Raw genomic sequence first — 22261 nt, 5'->3', positions numbered from 1 at the left:
ATTATCATCAAGGCAGAAAGATGGTAGTGTGCAGGCAGACATGGTGCTGTAGAGGTAGCTGAGAGTTCTAGGTCTGGATTCAAGGAAGGATTAGAAGGACTAGGAGGTATTATTTTGTTGGAGTAGGTGTGGTTTTGTTGGAGAAAGTGTATTACTCGGGGTGGCCTTTGAGGTTTCAAAAGCCCACGCCAGGCCCAGTCTCTCTTCCAGCCCACAGATCAGGATGTAAACTCTTAGCTACTCCTCCAGCACTTGCCTGCTGCCTGTCTCCACGTTCCCTGCTACAATGCTCTCTGCTGTGACAATAATAGACCAAGCACATAACACTGTAAACAAGCCCCCAATTAAATTCTTTCCTTTATATGAGTTGCCTTGGTCATGGTGTCTTCACGGCAGTAGAACAATGACAAGGACAGAAGTATTAGGCGGTTTGGCCTTGGAGGAGGTGTGTTACTGGGGACAGGCTTTGAGGTTTCAAAAGACTTGGGCTGTTCCCCATGTTTATCTTGTCTTAGGATGTGAACTCTCAACTCCTGTTCCAGCACCATGCATAACTACCACATTCCCTGCCATGATTATCATGGGTTTTAATCTTCTGAAACCATAAGCCCCAAATTAAACACTTCCCTTGTATAAGTTAGCTTGGTTATAGTAAAGTAACTAAAGACATGGGCCATTGAACAAAAGCACTCAATGGAAAATTTAAAAATGTAAAGAGGATAGATAGCAATCCTCAACCAAGCAGTATGTTATTTCCCTGGAGAGCAATGGTACAATTCGGCTTCTAAAAGGAAGAAGTTAAGAAGCTAAATATCTCATAATGCAGTGTCCATGCACTGTGGAATGAGTAAGAAACCTGATGTCAACAGTCACTATCTGCATTTTCTTCTGGGGCTAATATTAAACCTCTGAGACATGTAAGCATCCTTCTCCATAGTTTTCCCCTCACTTTCTTCCACATCTGCATTGGTGAGCCAGAGTGTTTGGTGAAAGTCCTACACACTGGTTGTCCTCACCTTTCCCTGATGATCGGTTTTGATCTCCCAACCCCGAGGCAGTTCCAGTCTTGTGTCTGCAAACATGTTGATGAAATTCACCAGGTCCCGGTTATGCTGGTAGCGTTCAAAATTACGAGCATCTCGTCGGACCTTCAAAATCATGTGCTTCAAGCAAGTGCTACTTGTGAAGACCCGGTAGGCACTCTGAGATGATTTGGGGAAAATGAAGGAGAAAGATGTGAAATTAGGAAACACAGAGTAAACACACTGAGTGCTCTAACATGATCTAATAAGAGTCCAGCTTGGTGGTCATTTGTGTGAGCTAAAAATGCAGACTTTAAAAGCAGACATAGCGCTCAATGTGGAAATGTGCTTTTGACACACATGGGCCTATTTGGCCGGCCAATTCTACCTGATCTCCAGAGATCTTCTTTCTAGTGTCAGTCATCCTTGGCTTTCCCAGGTCTCACTCTAATATCTCTGAGCATTGCCCTTCTTCTCCCCATGTCTTCTCTGACTACAGAGCTATACTTTGATCCTTTTTTATCTATTTAACACATGATAATAATTTATCATAATTAAAGGTGGTCTTCAGAAGCCTATCATTCTAGTGAATCTTTTATAACATCTTTAGATAAGGGAATGAGAAGAAAAGAAGGCTGTTTTAGGAGTTTCTACATTAATCAAATTATAATTTTATGCTACATAGATATTTGTGTACCCACAGCAGAAGTCTCGTTCCCTTCAGTATATCTCTGGGACTGCCCCCAAATCATCAAGCTGTCTAGATGGTGTTGGGAGGGGCACATGAGTACTCAGATGTGCCTCTGCGCACATGTATTGTGAGGAAAGAACACAGTAGGAGGCTAGAGAAGGTTAGTCCAGTGGGTCCTGCGGCCTAAGGCCCACAGGAAGCCCAGAATATAGTGCAGAGGCTTCCGTGTCTGACATACTTGTCACCCTGTGTGATTCTCCACTACTCACTGGGGATTCGCTCTAACTAAACACATTTATTTCCTCTTTTCCCAGCCACAGCCTTTATCATTGCACCAAAGTGTTGCACCCCTGCCTCAGAAAACCATACTAATTCCCTTCCCCCCAAACAGAAACCACTCAGTATTCCTTGGGTCTTCATCTATTGTTCACTAATTGGCTTTTGGAGATCCAAGCACCATTGAATGATTTCGCAAACAATTCCTCTGAGCTAAGCCATTTCTCCCCATTCCCTCGGCACCTATTGAGCCTGGGACTTGATCCTCCTTTACTTGATTGGTGGAATCAGCTTTTAGTCTTGGAGCTCTCAGCACTTCTCTGAGATTCCGCCAGAGAAATGCTTCATCAAACTACCGAGTCATTAGAGATGGGCTCCGAGAGCACCGGGAACCCCTGTTGCCGGGAGAGTAGGATAGGCACCTTTGCGGTTTGCTAGGCTGCTGGGTCCTTAGCATTTCTTCCACATCTGCCATCCACAGTGTAGCCACGATGTAATCTTGACCACTACACCATTCCTAACACACTGTCTCTTTGTCCCATTCCCTTTCAACTTGCAAGACTCAGTTCCGACTTTGCCTCCTGCCTCATGTCTCCCAGGCATTTTGCCCTCTCTCAGTTTGGACTTTGTTGTGCACCATGAGACTGTCAAAGACATTTTGTCTCCACAAAACAGATATCTACCAGTATTTAGGTTTCTCCCTAACCTGTTTCTGTAGTTCCAGTTCTCTAGGCTTGTGCACGAATTAAAAAAAAAGTTTGTGAAATAGAAGAATTAATGAATACTATTATATTATGCCATTGTTTTATGGAAAATGCCTCAAAAAATTTAAGAAAAGAGCATGTATGTAAAATGAAATCATAGTTAATATCAAATTTTTGAAGTATATCACAAGCTAATCTAGTTATTATCTAAGAAAAAGCTGTCTAAATGTTTTTAATGCAGTTGATCTTATAAAATGATTAAGGATAAAGAACATTTGGACACTTTATACTCTTGTTTTTTTAAAAGATTTAAGATCAATAAAGCAACACGCATTTGTTTGCAAGGAATTGTCACTGATATGATTCTGATGAAAGCCTTAGAAAGGCAAGAGATTTTTCTACCCCTCCCCCTTTATTTACTGGGTGACTCACATGGAAAAGACATGTCTGAGTTGCACACACATACATACATACACCCCCCCCCCCACACACACAGAGGAGACCATGCATTTAAAAAAGAAAAAGGAAGGGCATGTGGGAGGGTAAAGAAAGAGAAAGGATAAATGATGTAATTATAATCTCAAAAAAGGAAATAATTAAAAAATCCTTCCTTTTTTGTTCCTGAGCTCCCAGAGTAAAATTCTAGCCCCTTTATCTTAGTAAACGACTACATAAGCTTGTTTTGGGTTTTCAGAAAGCCGGTCCACCCTGTCTCCGTTTCCAGAGCACTCACGTAGTTGGCATGCAGCACAGTGAAGAACTCGGGATTGGTGATGAACTTGACTGCCGGGGACTGCAGCAGCAAGGTGATCTTTTGTGAGTTGACTGGAGAAAGTGACCCTTCTCTCCTCAGATCTAGAAAAAAAATTAATGAAGCAATGGAATACGTTGGGCAGAAGGTCCTCCCACATTGAGTATGTGTCTTCCCATAGCAGAGCACAGAACCCCACACAGCGACACTGCCAGGACAAGAATGGCAAGTGCTCCTTGTCCAAACTGCCTGACATCAAATGTGCTTCAGATTTTTTTCAGATTCTAGAACATGTGCATTTACATATTTTAGAGGTGAGACACATGTCTGAACATGAAATTTATGCACCTTCTGTCTATACCTTATATACATAGCCCAGAGGTAATTTCACACAAACCTTTTGAGGCAGTCTCACAATACAGAGCAACCTAATTTCAAACTCATGATCTTGTTTCCCCCTTCTAAGTGTTGTGATTAGTCATGTGTCATCATACCTGGTTTATACAACATTTTAAATATTTTTATGCATGAACTGTATAATTTTCCTTTTGTGGCATCATGTTGGCATACTAAATATTTTGGATATTTTTGAGTATTTCTAATCTTGAGGTTTTCTGTTTGTTTGTTTTATCTGTGTAACAGCCCTGGCTGTCCTGGAACTTGCCTGTAGACCAGGCTGGTCTCAAACTCAGAGATAATTTTCAGTTTTTAAAAGTCAGGTATCATTATTTCTTGTTAAAGTTCTTGTATAATCTCAGCTAGGTTCCAGACCTCTCTTCCCCTTCCTTTGTCTCTTTTTCTTGTTTTGTTACAAATGTTACCTGTAATTAAGACACTTTACAGAAGTGGCCAGTTTTCCCCTCCTATAGACTCTTCTCTGTGCTGGGACTTTCGAGCTCCTGAACTGGGCCTGGCCTTGTGCTTTGTCCCATCTACTACCACAAGACAGGAGTGGCGTGTCCGTCCTGAGCGACCTAAGCACCTGTATTTCAGTTTCTCCTCTGTCGTCATGTCCACTAAAGGAACCAGCCAGAGGGACAAGGTTCCCAGCTGAGGCCATCTCAGTCCAATGCCCACACAGTTAACACAGCAGGTGACCAGATAGGAATGAGCACAGCACCATCCTGACCAACTTGCCAGCTTTATTTAGCTGACATGGCTCACCTGCAGATTTGAAGTGTAAATGAATTGGGAAGTTTATCCGCTAAAATTGAGGCTTTTGTTACACAGTAAAGTACATGTGATTCAATACCAAACCCAGAAATAATCCTAGGTACCATTTCTCATCCTGTTTCTAATTACAAATGTCCCTCAGAAGACTGAATAAAGCAATAGTTACAGAAAAGCCTAAACCATATTTGTTACATCTGATAGAGAAGACAGGATGGAGACAATTGAAATCACTGATTGAAGTGTGTGAGTGCATTTAAGAAGGAATGAGCCAGCAGGTTTGGGGACGGCTGACAAAAAGATGTCTCCCAGTTACAGCATGGTTATTGCAGTCTTAAAATTACTGCAGCTGTTTTTGTCTACACAAGACTTGCTTAAGATTGGGCCCATCGACAATTCATCACAGATTAGGGCGGGTCCCAAGGCTAAGGGCCCTCCGTGAGGATGATTAACAGTTTTTGGGGGAGTTTCATGTCATTCCCTTTACACTTGTTGACTTGTTCTAGTAAATAACCTCTCACGTACTGTTAGGTAAGAAACTTTAACTAAACTCAGTGGGCCACACGCATAACACATGTGTGTATCATGGATAACGTGGAAGTAGGAGGGGGCTATTATAAAGAGGGGTACTGGCAAAGAAGGGTGAGGGAAGTAGGAAATTTCATCTAGAATGACTAAAATTCATTATATAAATGTGTGAAACTATCAAACATTGAAAACATTTTTTAAAATTAAATAAATTAGCAAGTCCAATATCTATGTTGCCACAAATCCCAGACCTGCCAGGATGAGAATTAAAATATCTGCTTGCTTAGACTGTTTCTGGCCTTTTTTGACAAATCTGTCACCATTTACCCCAATTCAAAAAGAAAGTGGTTTACTGGGGTTTCACTGTGTTAATCATTATGTTGTTTTTGGTACGAAGAGTGGAAGCCAGTCTCATGCTCTTTAAATATCACTGTTGGCATCTCAATTAGGTTAGATTTAAAGGAATGAAAAACAGGAAAGTAAGGCTTGATGAAACAATTTGCTCTTGGACTTTGTGACCAAGAAGGCCACCAGAAAATCTCTTTGTGCTCAGGTTCCTCCTTGGTTGAACTGAATTTTATTCTTAGTGCACAAGACTCATTAGAAATGGATTGTGAAGATTTATCACATTTTATTTATAAGTGGAAATCCTAAGGGCACCAACAGATACATTACCTAACAATGCTGGAGTCTGTATTTTCTTTCTTTCTTTCTTTCTTTCTTTCTTTCTTTCTTTCTTTTTTAAGACAGGGTTTCTCTGTAGTTTTGGAGCCTGTCCTGGAACTAACTCTTGTAGACCAGGCTGGCCTCGAACTCACAGAGATCTGCCTGCCTCTGCCTCCCAAGTGCTGGGATTAAAGGGTTGCACCACCATAACCCGGCCTGAGTCTGTATCTTCTAAGATTCCTGGCAGGAAGCTTTGCTGTCCCTTTACTCACACCTCTAGTTCCTCCATCTTGTTCGCCCATATTTTTTTGCTCTATTATCTGTGGATCACACGGCTAGCCCATGAGGCAGGGTAAGGACTTGACTCATACACACTACTGCCACAGCCATTACATGCCACCTCCAGTGTTCTGAGTTCCCTCCTCCAATACCTAAGCTTGATTGGGAGGATTCTGCTTCCGAGTCACTCCCTCCACCTCCACCTCCTCCATCTGCTATCTGCTCACAGCTTTGGTTGCTAGAATCTTCATCAGGTCTCTCTGTTGCAATGGTCCTCTGAATGTTTTGATACCTGTACATTAGAATATGGAGAGACAAGAGTCAACTTGTGTTTGCTAATGTTCTGAATGATGCAATTGGAAAAATCTGTAGACAATTGTATTAAAATCAGGAGAGAAGTGTCTACAACTCCAATAAGATAGCCAGCATAATTAATAAGGCGGCTATCTCCACACTGTTTGGCTAGGTAGCAGGACAAATCTATTTCATAAGACTTAGAGACTGTACACAAGAGGGTGGTGGAAAGGGAGGGGAGATCTGGAAATGTAGTTTTCAATCCCATAGCTCCAGCCAGTTATGATAAAATGGAGCTTATATGAGTCATGTGTTCAGGAAGGAGATGGGGAGGGCTATTTCAGAAGAGGGGGAGGAAGGAGAGCAAATAAGCAAGTCTGCAAATATAATTCAAGATGAGTGAGGAGCACACCCAGTCCTGTATAGGGTCATTCTTCCACAGCAGGCTTCTGAAGGAGACAGTACCCTGTTCCTTCCCTGACCTCAAGGAGCAAAGTCTTTCCACCATGGTCTCCAAACTGCTCACAAGAAGATCTGTTAACTTACATTACCTGAAGAAAATTGAAACCCCTGCTTCTAAGAGACTGTTGAGATACTGTTCTGTGTATCTAGGTTTGAGATTCACCAGCCTGCAGGATTGCTACCTTTTATTTTATTACCCATCATTCACTTCTGGGAGAAGACACTCGTCAGGAACTGTGGCTGTGAGATGAGATGTTCCTTGAGGGCCTTTTAGAACCAAGGGTGGAATTCCTGCAGCCCTCAGAGCATCCTGCTTGTTTCCCACTTCTCTGTGGCAGAGAGGTGATGGGAAGGTAAAAGATGGCCCACTGTGATCTTGCTGGAACTCGGAATGCAGCCAGGGCAGGAGACTAGAAGCTCCCAAAACTCTGACTTTAACTGAGGGGACTGAGCACAGCATATGTGGCAGTTTTGTGATGGGACCCAGAAAGCCTGAGAAAGCCCAGATCACAGAAACCATAAACTCAGCAAGAATTCCTTTTTCTATTCCATCATCTGTGAAAGTCCTCCTGTACTTGTTTTGTTTGGAGCTAAAGGGATATAAAAGGTTCATGGAAATCTGCAATAAAGTCAGTTGAAATATACAGCTTTTAATTGCCCATGCATGCATGCAAATATAATTATACAAAATAGAAAAAAAATCCCAAACGAAACCATGCCAATCCAAACAAACAAACAAACAACAAACATGCCAAATAAATAAAGCTTTAGGACAGAAAATTTATGTGGAAATTAATTACAGTTCTTAAAAGATTACGGCAAAAGTTGATCCTCTAAGAAGTGAAATATACGCCATCCCAAAAGACCAGGAATACAGAAATATCTCCTAAATCAGTCAAAACAGACCAGAAGACAAGATGGAAGTAAAGCCATTTTTGGCATAGTGAAATCTATAAAGTCACATTGTTAAAAAAATTAGGCATTGATAATAAATACCCAAACTATTTATTTCCTGATGCTGTTTTGGGAATAGAATCACAAAGAAAAACTCTAATATAAGATAACCTTAATATTTAAAATGGCCCTGCTCTTCAAATAAAAAATCATGATAAAACAATAAGCAAATATTCAATAAAATGAGAATTTAAGTGTTCTAAATTATAGCTACTCAGTGGGATAGTTACAGGGACTTAAATATTAATCTGAAAACATGGCAGTGATATAAAGCACTTGCCATACATATAATAAGGAAAATGAATATAAAATTTTACTGTCATCATGTCGTAACTATGTAAGAATTTTGGCATATATATTGAAATAAAAATTAGATAAATTTCTTTAAGAGTTTAAACTTTGGAGTAAAATGAATATAATTTTTCTATTTAAATTTAAATCTTCTTTACATTATAAATTAATAAAGTTAACTAAAAATAAGTTTTAGTTGATTATTTAAAATGAAAATGCATGGTAATTTTTTACTTCATGTTTATACATATATACGTATGTGTGTTTTTGAAAGTAGAGTTAATTAATGCTAGATAGCCTCCAACTTCAGGAATGAACTCAGAACTAATCTTGTATTGAGTTCTAGGCAGTTATTGGTACCACAGCCTTTGACTGCCTTTCTCAGGTGTTCTCTTGATTGGCCTACGTGGTGGGAAGTCAAGGAAGATTCCTCACAATGCTAACATAGATTTCCATTTTTCAGTGAGACAGTGATCCATGTAGATTCTCTAGGCACATTCATAGGTGAGTATACTTTTAGTACACTTTTTGTTGCTGCCTACTTCCAAAGTATAGAAGCCTTTAAATGTCTGAAAACAGTGGAAGGACGTGTTTAAAAGCATGAACTTCTGTAGATAAGTTTTTCCACAAGAAATGAGCACTTTCTCAAATCACAAGATTACTTTCTTCTTTATCTGTACAACTTCAAATGCAGCTCTCCATCCAGCATGGTCCCTGCTGCCTCTCCCAGTGTGTGCAGCTCCACGGAAGGGCTCCTGTCTGCTGCAGGTAGATTTGGATGGAATTCTCTTTTATACAGTCTGAACATTATAACTTATATTAATTTTTATGCCAGAGGTCTAGGTATTTTGTTTTTCAAATGTATTGTTTTGTTGGTTTGATTTCTTGTGCTTTGCTTATTATTTGGTGTTTGAACAGCACCTCTTACACATGTAACTTAACGTCTTTTTTTTTTTTTTTTATTTTTCGAGACAGGGTTTCTCTGTAGCTTTTGGTTCCTGTCCTGGAACTAGCTCTTGTAGATCAGGCTGGCCTCGAACTCACAGAGATCCGCCTGCCTCTGCCTCCCGAGTGCTGGGATTAAAGGCGTGCGCCACCACCGCCCGGCTTAACGTCGTTTTTGATTAGCCAAACAATTTCAGCATATTGCTCCGATGTTACTTTCTGCCTATAGACTTACAGCATAGAAAGGCTGGCCTATGGACATTATGTGCATTTATGTCCAATAAAACTAGGTCATGGCAATTCTTTGCAATATGCTTTGTTCCTGTGGGAATGATTGTAGAGAAATATGCTATGACCGAAAATCCTTTATGGCTCTTATTAATGACTTAGACATTCAGCTACTGATGGAAGAATGGAAGGCAAATGTCTTCTAAATACTCAAGCAATAAAAGCATACTCTGGTGACTTTCATCTGAAATATATGTCTCTATAAACAGAATTCACTTTAATTAGTTAATTTAGTTAATTAAGTGTGTGTGCACGCACATGTCTGTTTGTGGCTGTGTATGTGCACACACGTGTGTTTAGTAGCCAGACGTTGACATCAGATAGTTTCCTTGATGGCTCTTTATGTTTTGAGGCAGGATTTCTCACTGAAGCCAGAACTTACCAATTCATCTAGACTAGCTGTCCAACAAACCCAATAACCTACTGGTTTGGGATCCCCTGATCTGGGATTAAGTGACTATGCTGCCACCTCTAGGTTTATATGTGTTCAAGACATTTCATATGGGCATCTAGATGCAGTTCCTGGCGATTACACATTTAGTGACTGAGCCACCTTCCCAGTTACCTATTTTTCTTTCTTTCTTTATCCATCTAGAAGATTTCTTTTCTTATTTTTATGTGTGTGCCTGTGTTAATGTATGAGTACCTGTGTGAGTGTTTGTCACTCACATGTATACATGTCAGAGAGGGTGTCAGGACCCCAAAGCTGGAGTTATACATAATTGTGAGCCACTGGACATATAGGTACTAAGAAACAAGCTTGGATCCTCTAGAAGAGCTAGAAGTACTTGTAACCACCAGGATATCTGCCCAGTTCCTTGCTTTTGTTTTAATTAGTTTACAAAGCAACAAACTTCCTTATGACATCCTCACGTACATTAAGCTGTAGGTGACTTTTCCACCCATCTCTCTGCACCCATTTTTAATTAGATCTTCCTACTCCAAGTATTTCCCCTTCAACTTTCATATCACATGTGCTCTATGTATTTTTGGCAGGTCAAAAAGTCCATTTAAAAAAAGCCCATTTAATAGTTAGATCCAATTAAGTCTTAAAGGCATTGCTATCGAGAAATATCCTTAACCTAGGCTTTTATTCTTTTCAGTCCCCCTCAACTTTTTCTTTAACTTAGCACTTGAAAAATAAACAGGGTTGGATGCAAATTCAGCTGAAGTAAGCCTGATGCTTGCGCTTTCAGTAACAAGAAGTTACTAAAGCCATTGCTCACTCTGTCTTCAAAGAACAAGAAAATAGAGATGTTGCTGGCCTGAAGCATGAGAGACACAGCACCCACGGTAACCCAAACCCAAAGAGTATCTGTTCAAGTTCAAAAGTGAAGACGTAGTTTCTAATCAAAATGATTCTAGAAGAATCTCCATTTATTATAGGGTCTTGATATGTTGTTCAAGCTGACCTTGAGCTTGAGATTCTTCCACTCCAGCATCCCCCCAAACTGGAATTACACAATTGAACCACTATAGGTCATTTCAGAAATATTTTAAGCACTTATTTATCTAGGATAAACACTTTTGAACTTTTGAAGCCCTGCTGTTTATGAGCACACAATGATGATGAGAAGAGGGAACGCTTCCTAGTTATGAGGGTACAGTGGTGATGAGGTGAGAACAAACTCTGCAGTGACTGATAGGTGTATAATGGTGACAGATAGGGCAAACTCTACAGTGAAGGGTGTATATTGATGACAGACAGGGCAAAGTGAAGGGTGTATAATGACAGACAAGGGCAAAGTCTACAGTGATTTGTGAGGCGATTTTTCTGTATGGGTGATTTTTATTTTTGTGGAAACTATAATTGAAATGCTATCTATTTTGAGTTCTGTATCTTTGGGGAAATCTTATGATGGATGTAAATTGGTCTCCCAAAAATGTGCTCACAGATATAATTTTACATCTAATTTTTGGAGAGTTTGTGGGGACCTTCACATCCTTGGGGGAGGGGCCATAGTTAAAGAATTTCTGATTTTTTTGCTTGTACCAGGAAGACATTCAGAGGAACCCTGTGTTTAAATGTCACTTAAGCTTAACAGGCTTCCTGTCACTATCTTCCAAACCTAGGCTTCCAAATACTTACCACGAACAGATTTCTTACATAATTATTTTTGTTCAGCTTCCATACAGTGAGCAGGAAAGCAGAAGAGGGTTGTCTTGCCATTCTTATCTAACCATGGCCATTTGGGGCTTGTTCCAAACTGGTCACCAACCTTCTGTTAAGCTGCTCCATCTGGTGGACAGACCCGGACCTGATCATTCCATCTGGGGTAGGTGCCACTGTTGGTCGCTGCCAGGTGGTTGTACGATTTACATGGTCCACGTAAAAGACCCGTCCGTGGCTGTCAATTCGAGCTTCCCAGTCTAATGTTTAATAAAAGGACAAGAGAAGTCAAGTACAGACTACTTGTCAATCCATGTGGACACATCCCACTTCCAGGGCTTCTGAAGTTAGAACTTACCAGTGGCTTATTGGACCCCACCTCACTTATCTTCTAGCCCTTGCTGTGACAGCTAGAGAGGAGCTTGGAATATGCTTACCAGAAAGGAGCTAATAGACTCAGATTCTACTTTGCTCTAATTATGGTTTCTTGACTATGACATATGCTTAAATTTAATAGTGTCTAAAGAAGGTTTGGTTACTGCTTTAAAAAATCTTGCTGATTATTCAAAAATCAACTGCAGAAGATTGAACAAACCCTGCAGTAAACATTGGTGTTGTGATGCAAGAGAATCTGTTCTTCACTTAGTCTAACAGAGGGTGGGGAGGGGCATTTGCAATGGATCATGTATTTAAACCCCTTTTTTAACTGAGTTCTGAAATGCTGTATGTGCAACTTCAGAAAGCTTCTTTCTAAACTGAGCAGGCTCAAGCAACTGCAGTTACTTTTAAGGGGGTGAATGGAAGAGTTTGGTAACTACAGTTCCAAACTCCTCATATGATCAAATGTAAACTTACAGTATATATTGAACCTACCTATGGCTGGCTAACCAAACCAAACCAAATTAATGGAGCAATGTAACAAGTATCAAACTGGAGCGAAGAAAGGGAAGGAGGAAGGAATGCAATTATTTTTAATTAAAAATGTAGTTAAAATAAGTAAAAGATAAAAACCTTTTAAAATTATTCTTTTATAAAATTTTTGAGATTTTAACTACATCATTTCTCTCATCTTTTTCTTCCTTCAAACTTCTCCCATTTATCCCTCCTTGCTCCTTTTCAAACTTATGGCCTCTTTTTACCATTAATTGTTGTTACATACATATATGTATGTGTATGTTCATATATATATATATATATATATATATATATATATATATATATATGGACCTATAAAGACTTTGTTGCTCAGGAATCATCACAAACGGTAGAGTGAGTCAACACAGAGCATAGATGATTAGTTGATGGTCATGTAAGCGAAGGGGGTTGAAATCCACGAATAAATCCCTTGAATCTGGGAGCTAAATGTGCTTCATGTGCATCTGAACTAGGCATATAAGAGCAATGATTCATGGCAATGGGTAAAACTTCTGTAGTCCACATATAAAAATGTGGTGGAAATAACACCAATATCACCATATCATGTTTATAATGCTAAAGAAACGCTAACCATGCTAAGACAAATAGGAAGCATAATTGCAAAAGAGGAAAACCATTTGGTCTTTTAAGTGAGAAAAGATGGTTTGGGGAGTGGGCCAGACAACAGTAGTTATCTTGAAAACCCATGCCTTAGGCAATGATATAGTGACTCTCAAGTTTTAAATGAAAGATAATTTGGCATTCTTATGGTTTTTATATGTATGTGGCATATCTGTTTGGAAACATAATTTCATTTGTCTAACCTAGAGGGTTGTCAATACCCAATGAAAATCCAAATACCAGAAAATTCAAAATTTAATGTATATGGCAAATAGGAGGAAAGATGTAGTTGAATTACAGAAATATAATCTAGGAAGATTTCTCTAAAGTAAGTTATTAGATAATTCAGATGTCACTATAAGAAAAATAATTTATTGATGAAAATATTGTACATATTTGCAATTTTATAACTTCATAACTAATCTTGCTCTCAAAATTTGAAATGTCTGTTGTTTTAATCTTAGAAAAGTTATTGAACAATTGTCTTTTTGAACTATCATCCAACAAAGCACAAAAATTAACTTTCTAATAACACCATGTTATTTAATTCAAGTGAGAAGACTCCACTTACACTTGCTATAAACTAGTAACTATGTCAAGTCCTAAGGACACAGACAGATAACACAGATCTCTACTCTCAGGGGAAGCAAGGACTTTTCCATTAGCCTTGCACAATCTCCAAGGGGTCAGGGGTTGGAGAATGAAACAGTGATGATGCATTTTTAGTAAGTTTCAAATTTCCAAATCACTACTGGAAAGGATGGTCCTCAAAATCCGCAAGCTCTTTTATTAATATGTTAAGTACCTAAAACACATAGTATTAATTTTGTATTCCTAAAAATATTCATCAACTAATTAACTAAATTTGAGTATGTTTTCTGGGTTGCTTTGTAAAGAATTATTTTTCACATATCTTATAAACAAAGAAAAACTTCTGAGTGGATCTCCAGGCCTCAGCATAGTCAGAAGGATTAAGTGCTCTGATGCCGTGAATTCATGTAGACCCCTGAAAACTGTCTCTATCCTTCACTGGGTTACAGCAGTGTGGGGCAGGTGGAGTCATTTAGGAGAGAATAAATTATTGGATACCTAATTATGTTTTATTAAGAACTTAAACATGTATGTCTTTATTGTTGTACTGTGCACTTAAATATTTTAATAAATATAATATCCTATATATATTTTACAGACATATATCTAATTGCCTTCTTGCCATCACTCCTTGATGATATCTCAACTATAATATGATCAAGGGGAGCTTTAAATCACTCCTACTCCACCTTCTCTACTAAAGACATTTTTTTCTTTCCATCAGTCAAGGTTAAAAATGAGTCATTCTTAATTCTTATCTTTCTCTCATTTCCATACCCAATGTGTCACCAAGGTTTTCTTCAAAATATATGTTCAGATATATTAACAATTCCCTGGTGCCACCCTGATCCAAATCACCCATGATTTTAATCTTGGTCACTGCAATAACCTTATGTTGTATCTTCTATCCTTCCTCCTCATTTTATTCCCTGCACAACAACCAAGGTCAAAGTACAGGTCAGAAATACCACTACCCCGCTCAAACGCTGTTGTGTTCCATTCATTCAGGGCAAAAGCCAAACCTCTCCAATTGTTCTCAACCTGTGGGTCATGATGCCTTTGACAAACCTCTATCTCCAAAAATATCTATGCGACTATTCATAAAAGTAGCAGAGTTACAGTTATGAAGTAGCAATGAAAATAATTTTATGGTTGGGGGTTCCCACAGAATGAAGAACTGTATTAAAGGGTCACAGCATTAGGAAGGTTGAGAACCACTGCAGCTATGGTTGGGGACCCCCACAGGATGAGGAGCTGTATGGAAAGTTGGGAACCACTGTAGCGGTCTCCAAAGCCTCAGGGGATGGTTGTGTATGGTTTCCCTTGCTTTGTTATCTACATTTCTCTCTCTCTTTCCTGAGGCTTCAGAGGCATTGGCTTTATTCTTCACACCCATCATCAGGCCTCCACTTGGGGCTCTGCAGCTGCTCTGGCTGCTCCCTTCGTCTGTACAGCTTTCCCTCAGCAATATTATGAGCAGCTCTGCTATCTCATCCATTACTGCCCTCTTAGGGAAGCTTGCTTAGACTTCTGGATCTAAAATAGCAAACCAGTTGTCTACTACACATGAAAAGACCCCTTATCTTCTTCTATTTAATTTTTTTCCACTGCATTTATTACAGTTAAGACTACTCCTATGTATTGTTTTATTGTTCACTGTCTACTTCCCAGATGAGCATAGAGATGCTTCATGAGGGCTGGAATCACTGTCTATTTTGCTTACCTAAAACAGCACCAATTACACAGTATTCAGCAAATACTTGACGAATGAATGACTATCAGTAATGAAGTAATTCAGGTCCTGTTTGAGATTGCCTAGCAAAATCCTATTGTCAGAAATCATTGGCAAATTTTCTAATATTTTCATTGCTATATGAACAAAGAATTAAAACCTACACAGTCTATTTAGTTGTTGAGAATGGTTTATATTAGGTAGTTATTTTGAGGTGGTTTTATGTTAAATTATTTATAATTTAACTATTTATAACTAGTTATGTTACTGCATGGATTGGAGATACATATGTAGAGAGGATTTTGTGTGTGTATTTGTGTGTGAGAAAGAGGCTGTTTCTTGGAAGTAACATGTTATATATACATTTTTCAAAAAAATAATATATGAAACATGATGGGTTTTTACTGTTTTTAAGTCATATCATAAATCAGTGTATAAATGAAGAAAGAAATCAAGCACCAATAATTAAAGAAGATAACGTTTGGCTTGGCCTCTGAGAAATAAATGTGTCAATGCTTTAAGCTAGGGTATCTACTAAAGACATTTGTAATTTCCTCACTGCTAATGTATGACTGAATAGGGAGAAGTGTAGTATTCATGCAAAATGCAACATGTGAGAATTTTATTCTCACAAATAATAAAACATATTGTTTTTAATATGATTAAATGATTTTCCTAAACTCAAATGACTATCTAAAGAATTATTAGTACAGGATGGCTACTAGGTGAAATGACATTGAATTCTACCCTAAAAGTAAGAGTTTCCTGCAAATGCCTAAGAACTACAACAGACATTTGGAGTTTCTGATCCTTCGATGTGAGTGTTAATTTGGAAAGTACAGTTTCTTAAAACACTATGGGTCGCAGTTGTCCTAGTCTATGGAGACACTGGTGGATAATGGATTCACTGGGAAAAAAATACCTTCTATTTCCAACTGAAAATTTTACATCGATAAATTTAGGACTGAAAAGTCACAAAGACCAGTCAGGTCTTGTAAAGAAACATTGTCTATTTTTTTCTTCTTCCTCAGAAACATAGGGACTTCAACAACATTTGCTAGTCTCTTTAATACCATATATGGAAAGCGCTTGCTCAAAAGCATGTTTAGAATAGGTGTGTACTGGTGTTTAATAACAGCGCTAAGTATGGAACTTGGAAAGAGTTTTGGATGCTTGCATATGAGTTCACACTGACCTGTTCAGACTTCATGGGAAGAGTTAAGGCATAGATTTGAAAACTAAAGCTTACTTGGTGGAAGAGGCTCATCGATTGTTGGGTAGTGATGATGTTCAGGCCTCAAGGAAGGAAGCTGGCTTATTGGCTGGGAATTATGAAGTATAGGACATTCACCTATGAACAAGATAGTCAAGACATTCATATTCATTGCTATGGCAATGTTATAAAAAACATGATTGTAAAACAAAGATCACTATAAGAAAAACAAATAAAATGGGCAATATTTTTGCTTTTGTGCCATTTTACTATAACCATGCCAATCATGACACAAATTAGTAAAGAAAGAGAAGGAAGAAGAGCAGGAGGAAAGCATAGAAAGAGGAAGAGGAAGAGAAAAATGGAGAGCAAAAAAGAGAAGAAAAAAACCTAAATACGTTTTGACTTTTGGTCTATGACACATAGACCAATACATGGGACCAGAGTCTGTTTCTGAAATTACTTTAATTGTCTTGGTTAAAAGGTGACATCAGAAAGAAACCCAAGGGAAAACTTAAAGAGCCTTATTTCAGTCCGGTAAAGGAGACAGGCTTGTTTGAAGGGAGTGAAGGATTTATAAGGTCTCACAAAAGCTTTGTTGGATTATGGGAAACACACCTTGTCATATGGATATGAGGGGTCCATAATTAAAACAACAGAAGAGTATCAAATGACAGTTTTTCAGACTTAAAGGAGACTGGAACTCTTAGATAGTGCTGTTCCAAGATGGGTCAAGGAACTGATAGTCCAAGAATGTAAATTCCTATAAAGGGAACTTAGAAGATGAGATGGGCAGTCAAACAGGTCATGGGAAATCATAGCTATTCCAGATTACACGGAGGAGGAATTAAAAGCAGAGCAGCTCTAGAAAGAGGAATAAACAATAGACAAAGGCAGTAGATAAAAGGCAAGAAGACTGATATAAGAAAATTTGAAACAGAGAAGTGGGAGGGACAGAAGAAAAAAGACATACAGAGAAATTATAGAAATAAACTTATCTATAGATTTAATGACTCATGTTATTATATACATTGCTTATATTGTTGTCACTACAGATTTGTGATTAACCAAAAAATTCTGGAACAGTGTTTCTGTTTCAATATCTATTGAGGTGTGCAGATTGACCATGTAAATAGTACTAAATGATTCTCTCAGTCTCTGGAGATCCTGAAGGGCCCCAAACACAGACAACCCCATCCAGCTCTATACTGCTTTCCTCCTGCTGCATACAGTGCTCACACCCTCCTAACCAGAAGGCAAAAAGACATTTTTCTTTCCTTTTCCTTCCAGGACTATTGTAGAAAGTATGTATTCTATTAACCTTTGGGTCAAATGAAGAAAAAGCAAATGTCATGGTCAAGATCTTTGAGGGATCCCAAATAGTGAACATGTTCCAAGAGATCCATGCGGAGAAATACAATTTTCCCCACTACAGTTCTATAGAAACAATGGAGAATAAATTAGTGAAAGATGTTAGGGTGGGCTTAGTTTAGTAGCTTAATTCCAAGAGATAACTTACAACTAAAAATAAAGGTGTCCTCAGAACAAAAGGCCGTTCTCGATATTAAAAATACATTTTCCCTGGGTATTTCCACCATTACTAAAATCCTTTGGATCTTTGAAGGCACCAGTAGAAACAAGGAAGGTGCTCCTCATGTCAGCAGAGCACTCATGGTGGACAAGTGGCTATTCCAAACACAGGTGCTGTGTTTGAGTAGATACGGCACTTACATGTGTTTCCATATGTGTTTGGGGTTAGAAAGTTGGAAAAGGAAACAATGGTACAGCTGTTACATCATCAGCTGCCATACTTTGAATTTTGTTTCTTAAAAAAAACCTTACCTCATTGTAATTCATTCAACCAAACATGCTAATCACCCCCCCCAAATTTGTGGAAATGTAATACTGTTTCTGGTTGAAAGCACACCCCACCTTCTTGTGAGCCCCAAGAAACTGCAATGATGTAACTGACCCATGGCCGCTGACTGAATGAAACAAGCAAGTTCTATACTAGAGCCCAGCTTCACATAATTGCCTTCGCTTCAAAGAAAGTGCTCAGAATGTCCAAGAAGGGATAATATTTCTCAACTAAAAATAAGGGAGGGTCTTTAAATTTATTCTTATTATAACCAGCATGGTCAAACTGTAGAAGAGACGGGCATGAAAGAGGCTTCTTATAAAGAGGCTGAGTCTGCCAAGACTGTCCACGATTTAGAATTTCAGTGATGGGAAATGGTGGATTGTTACAGGCCCAAAGCTGAATTACAATTCATCTGGGGATATTTTCACCTACGGAACAGTCATTCTTTACCCTGATTCTGTGTTAGAGCTAACATCTGGTCACTAATAGATAAAGCCTAACAACCAGACAGATGAAAAAAATCAAAACACTTTTAGAATGAATAGACATGACCAAACTCTAGTTTTGTACCAATCAAAGGGCTGTGTTATCACGCAGCATCTAAGGCCTATAGCTGAGGCTTCTCCACTGGGCTGCAACCACCTAGTCACTGTTTCTACCAATGCATTCTCAAAGTGTTATTATTTATGGCTATCTTTAGTTTGTTTCTACAGAAACTTCATGCAACTGCTTTGGAACCTAGAATTTAAGGTAACTAAAACTGTGTTCCTTAGGCCTTGGTCCCTTATATTTGGCTCCAGAATAAACTAATTCTTATTGCCTTTGAATTGAAAGCTGCATATTTGTTTCAGCAGAAGCTACCAGAATACTATTTGATGCAAAGTGATTAGTATTTAATTGAATGAGAGTTTCCTTGACTAACATGGTAAGGATAGATTCAAAGGGTGTGTCTTCTTGTACAACGTAAACAAGTAGCTTTCTTGCTTATCTGCCTGAAAAGAACTCTCATTAGGAAAGAGGCAGAATCCTTACTCTTTCATATCATTTAACTCTTCCAATAATTCCTTGAGGTCAGTGCTACAATTCTACCCATTTGGCACACCAGGAAGCCAAGATACAGAGCTGTTAGGTAGTCTGTGAGGACATGGCATGATGTACTTGCCTCCCATGGCTTGAGCTCATGACTATGTGACTCTGTTCCTTTCATTTAGCTGCCGGTTGTTTGAAAACTATTTTAAGTTGAGTTTTAAGCACAAGTTTTAGAGAAGGAAAAGAAACAAAACTTAGGCAAGGGATGTTGGTTTAATAGGTATCAGTTTGGATTCATGTGGAACGAGCATTCATTGTAAAACCAAAGGTGGCAGCCTTTGGATTAGCATCTTATTTGAAACATGAGAATTTATGCATTTGCATTATAACTGGACTGGCAGAAATGGAGATTCTCCAGAAAGACACTTGCACCTCCCAATCTGACTAACAGACCATTGCAACAATGGACACAAGGAATCAGAATTTCCCTAGGAATCTCATGTTAGAAGGGAAAGGCTGAGTTCTGTTGCTAGTCAGAGAGAAAGCCTGTGTCTCAGAGATTTCAGACAGGTCTCACAACTAGTCAGTGATGATGATGGGTGACCCAGACGACAATGGGCAGGACTAACCCTTAGCATCAACTACTTAGTTAGGCACAACTCTTAACCCAAACTTTAGGTCAAGGCCCCAGGCATGGACCTGATGTATACCCCTGAAACTTCTAGCTTTCTTTTCCAGTGTGACAACCTCATTTTTCTGCCTTTTGCTATTCATGGTGTTTTTAGTTAGTGGAGCCTAGCTTGTTAGGGATGTCAGAGCCCAGACTCAGACCCAAGTGACTCTGGTTGATAATGCTGTTATTCCTTTCCAGTAGCTAAAATAGCCCAACAAAACAAAGCAAAATCAACTATTATAACAGGAATTGGGCTAGCAGGAAAAAGAAAAAGATACGTGGTCTACCCATGTACAGAGTGCATTGCCATGTTGGCCAATGCCAACGCTTTTGGACAAACGGGAGGAGTGGCCTCCAGAGCTGTGTGGCAGGGGGAAAATATCCATATTCTTCATCGATTACCCATGTCTATCACTGATCTTCAATGTGTTTAGGAAGTCTATATTTGCCACCTTATGCTGAAGATAAATATATCTGCCATCCTTTGCTGTTTATACCATTGGATACTAGTTTTACCCCTGTGGTGGCTGTTAAGACCAGGAAGCTAACTCCCACCAACCAGCTCTAGTCATGAGTCAAAACAAGAAGAAGCATAGACACAAGTAGGTAGCCATTCACGTCCTACTCGCTATGTTTCTTGGTGTGAATTTGAGACATGTTGTAGCAGAAATGCGCACACCTAGACAGCTTCATTAAAATGCGAATACACTGAGCCTTCCACCTCCATATGGGAAGACTCGTGTCGTATCATGGTGGTCCTAGTCTCACTGATCTGGTTTGCAGTCTAACCTTCTCTCCTATTGCTGGGACCTGCCATGGGGGACTCCAGACCTTCAGTAGTTCTTGCTGCATTCCCAGCAGGGGCAGCCAGTTCGTCCTGCCACGGCCCAGCCCCATTTGTAGACTCGGGATCTAGCTCTGGGCTTTGCACTGAGTCCGGTACGGACTCGAATGCACTGTTTTCCTCCTCCTCATCCTCTTGCGAAGAGAAGACTGTGCTCTCAGAGATCTTGGCGCTATCCACAGAGGAGAAGCGCATGTGGCTGGCAAAGCGGTTGTTGCCATTGTAGCAGGAGCTACTGTAGCAGGAGCTGCTGTAGCAGGAGCTGCTGTAGCAGGAGCTGCTGTAGCAGGACGTGCTGTAGCACGAGGGGCTGCAGCACGAGGCATCACAGCCCTCACAACTGTGGTCTGCTCCTTGCTGGGGGCTGGAGTCACTCTCACTTCCCGTGCTGGGGTGTGCGTCGCCATCCTGGCCAGCACCAAGGCTTTTGGATAAAGTGGAGAAGAGGCCCCCAGCGCCATCAGAGGGCGCCATACAAAGTGTAGCCCCCTCATTCTCGCCATCTTCCATGGATTGCGGGTCAGCAGCTATTGTATCCACCTCGCTGAGTCCATCTTTTTCAGAGGACTCCTTGAGGGTAATTTCCTCCTCCAAGCCATCCTCCTCCTCCGTGGTGCTCCCTCTCTGAGCCGAAGGCATACTGTGCAGCAGGGTGTGAATGCGGATGTAGTGTGTCCTTGGGGTCTCAGGCTCTCCACAGGCAGAGGCAATCACTGTCTCAAGCTCAGATACAGGTAGGGAACATGGTCTGCTTTTCTTTTTCACCGAGGCCCTCAGCTGCAGTCCAGGCTCTCCTTGCTCCAGGGCAGAAACCTCCTCTTCCTCCTCCTGGCCCTTCTCCTGCATCTCCTCTTCTCGGGCTCCATCTGCCGGCATTGCTCCCTCTTCTGCCCTGCTACTTTCTGGCAACAGGGATGGTGGCAAATTCTCATCCAGGTCAAGTCCCTCTGCCACTTCTTCTGCACTCAGAGTGGGTGGGGCGTCGTGTTGCTCTGGGTCTTGAATCTCTCCAGCCTCTGTGGGTTCTTCCGAGATGTTGCCAACATCCTCAGTCTCCATAGGACCTGCAGCTTCCTCAACAGGCCTGGCGTGCTCCTGGTTTTGGTTCCCTGAGCTGTTCATTCCATTCTCTTCACTTGCTGACTCTGGCTTCAAGTTCTCCGAGTGTTCTGGAACGTCCCCAGGAGGTTCCCCATTGCTGCTTTCCACCACACTGTTCATGATGCTGTCCTGGATTTCCGCTGACTCAGGCTCGGCACTCAGAGAGATCTCTTCATCATCTGTGGGCAAGAAGAAAACGGTGTCATTTTTTTTTTTTCCAGAAGAGCAAGGGGAGCTAGTACTCTGGGTA

General features: G+C 40.0%; 1 protein-coding gene across 7 annotated transcripts in view; it reads right to left on the bottom strand.

The window, feature by feature from the left end:
• Hecw1 (HECT, C2 and WW domain containing E3 ubiquitin protein ligase 1) overlaps positions 1-22261 on the bottom strand; it is a 256017-nt gene that overhangs the window by 37032 nt on the left and 196724 nt on the right. For 4 of the 7 annotated variants that reach the window (XM_041630717.1, XM_041630718.1, XM_041630721.1 and 1 more), the window contains 6 exons: positions 20856-22190; positions 16540-16641; positions 11541-11691; positions 6240-6379; positions 3427-3548; positions 1017-1202 (listed from right to left, as the gene is read on the bottom strand). In XM_041630717.1, coding sequence (XP_041486651.1) covers positions 1017-1202; positions 3427-3548; positions 6240-6379; positions 11541-11691; positions 16540-16641; positions 20856-22190 — 2036 coding nt within the window. The remainder of the gene's footprint in view (positions 1-1016; positions 1203-3426; positions 3549-6239; positions 6380-11540; positions 11692-16539; positions 16642-20855; positions 22191-22261) is intronic. The other 3 variants (XM_041630720.1, XM_041630722.1, XM_041630723.1) reach the window with 3 other exon arrangements.

Source organism: Microtus oregoni, unplaced genomic scaffold (genome assembly GCF_018167655.1).
Source record: "Microtus oregoni isolate MIOR12 unplaced genomic scaffold, Mior012 000035F_ref0000213, whole genome shotgun sequence".
Classification (NCBI taxonomy): Eukaryota; Metazoa; Chordata; class Mammalia; order Rodentia; family Cricetidae; genus Microtus; species Microtus oregoni.
Note: the sequence above shows the minus strand (reverse complement) of the source record. Positions and strands in the feature narration are given on the sequence as shown.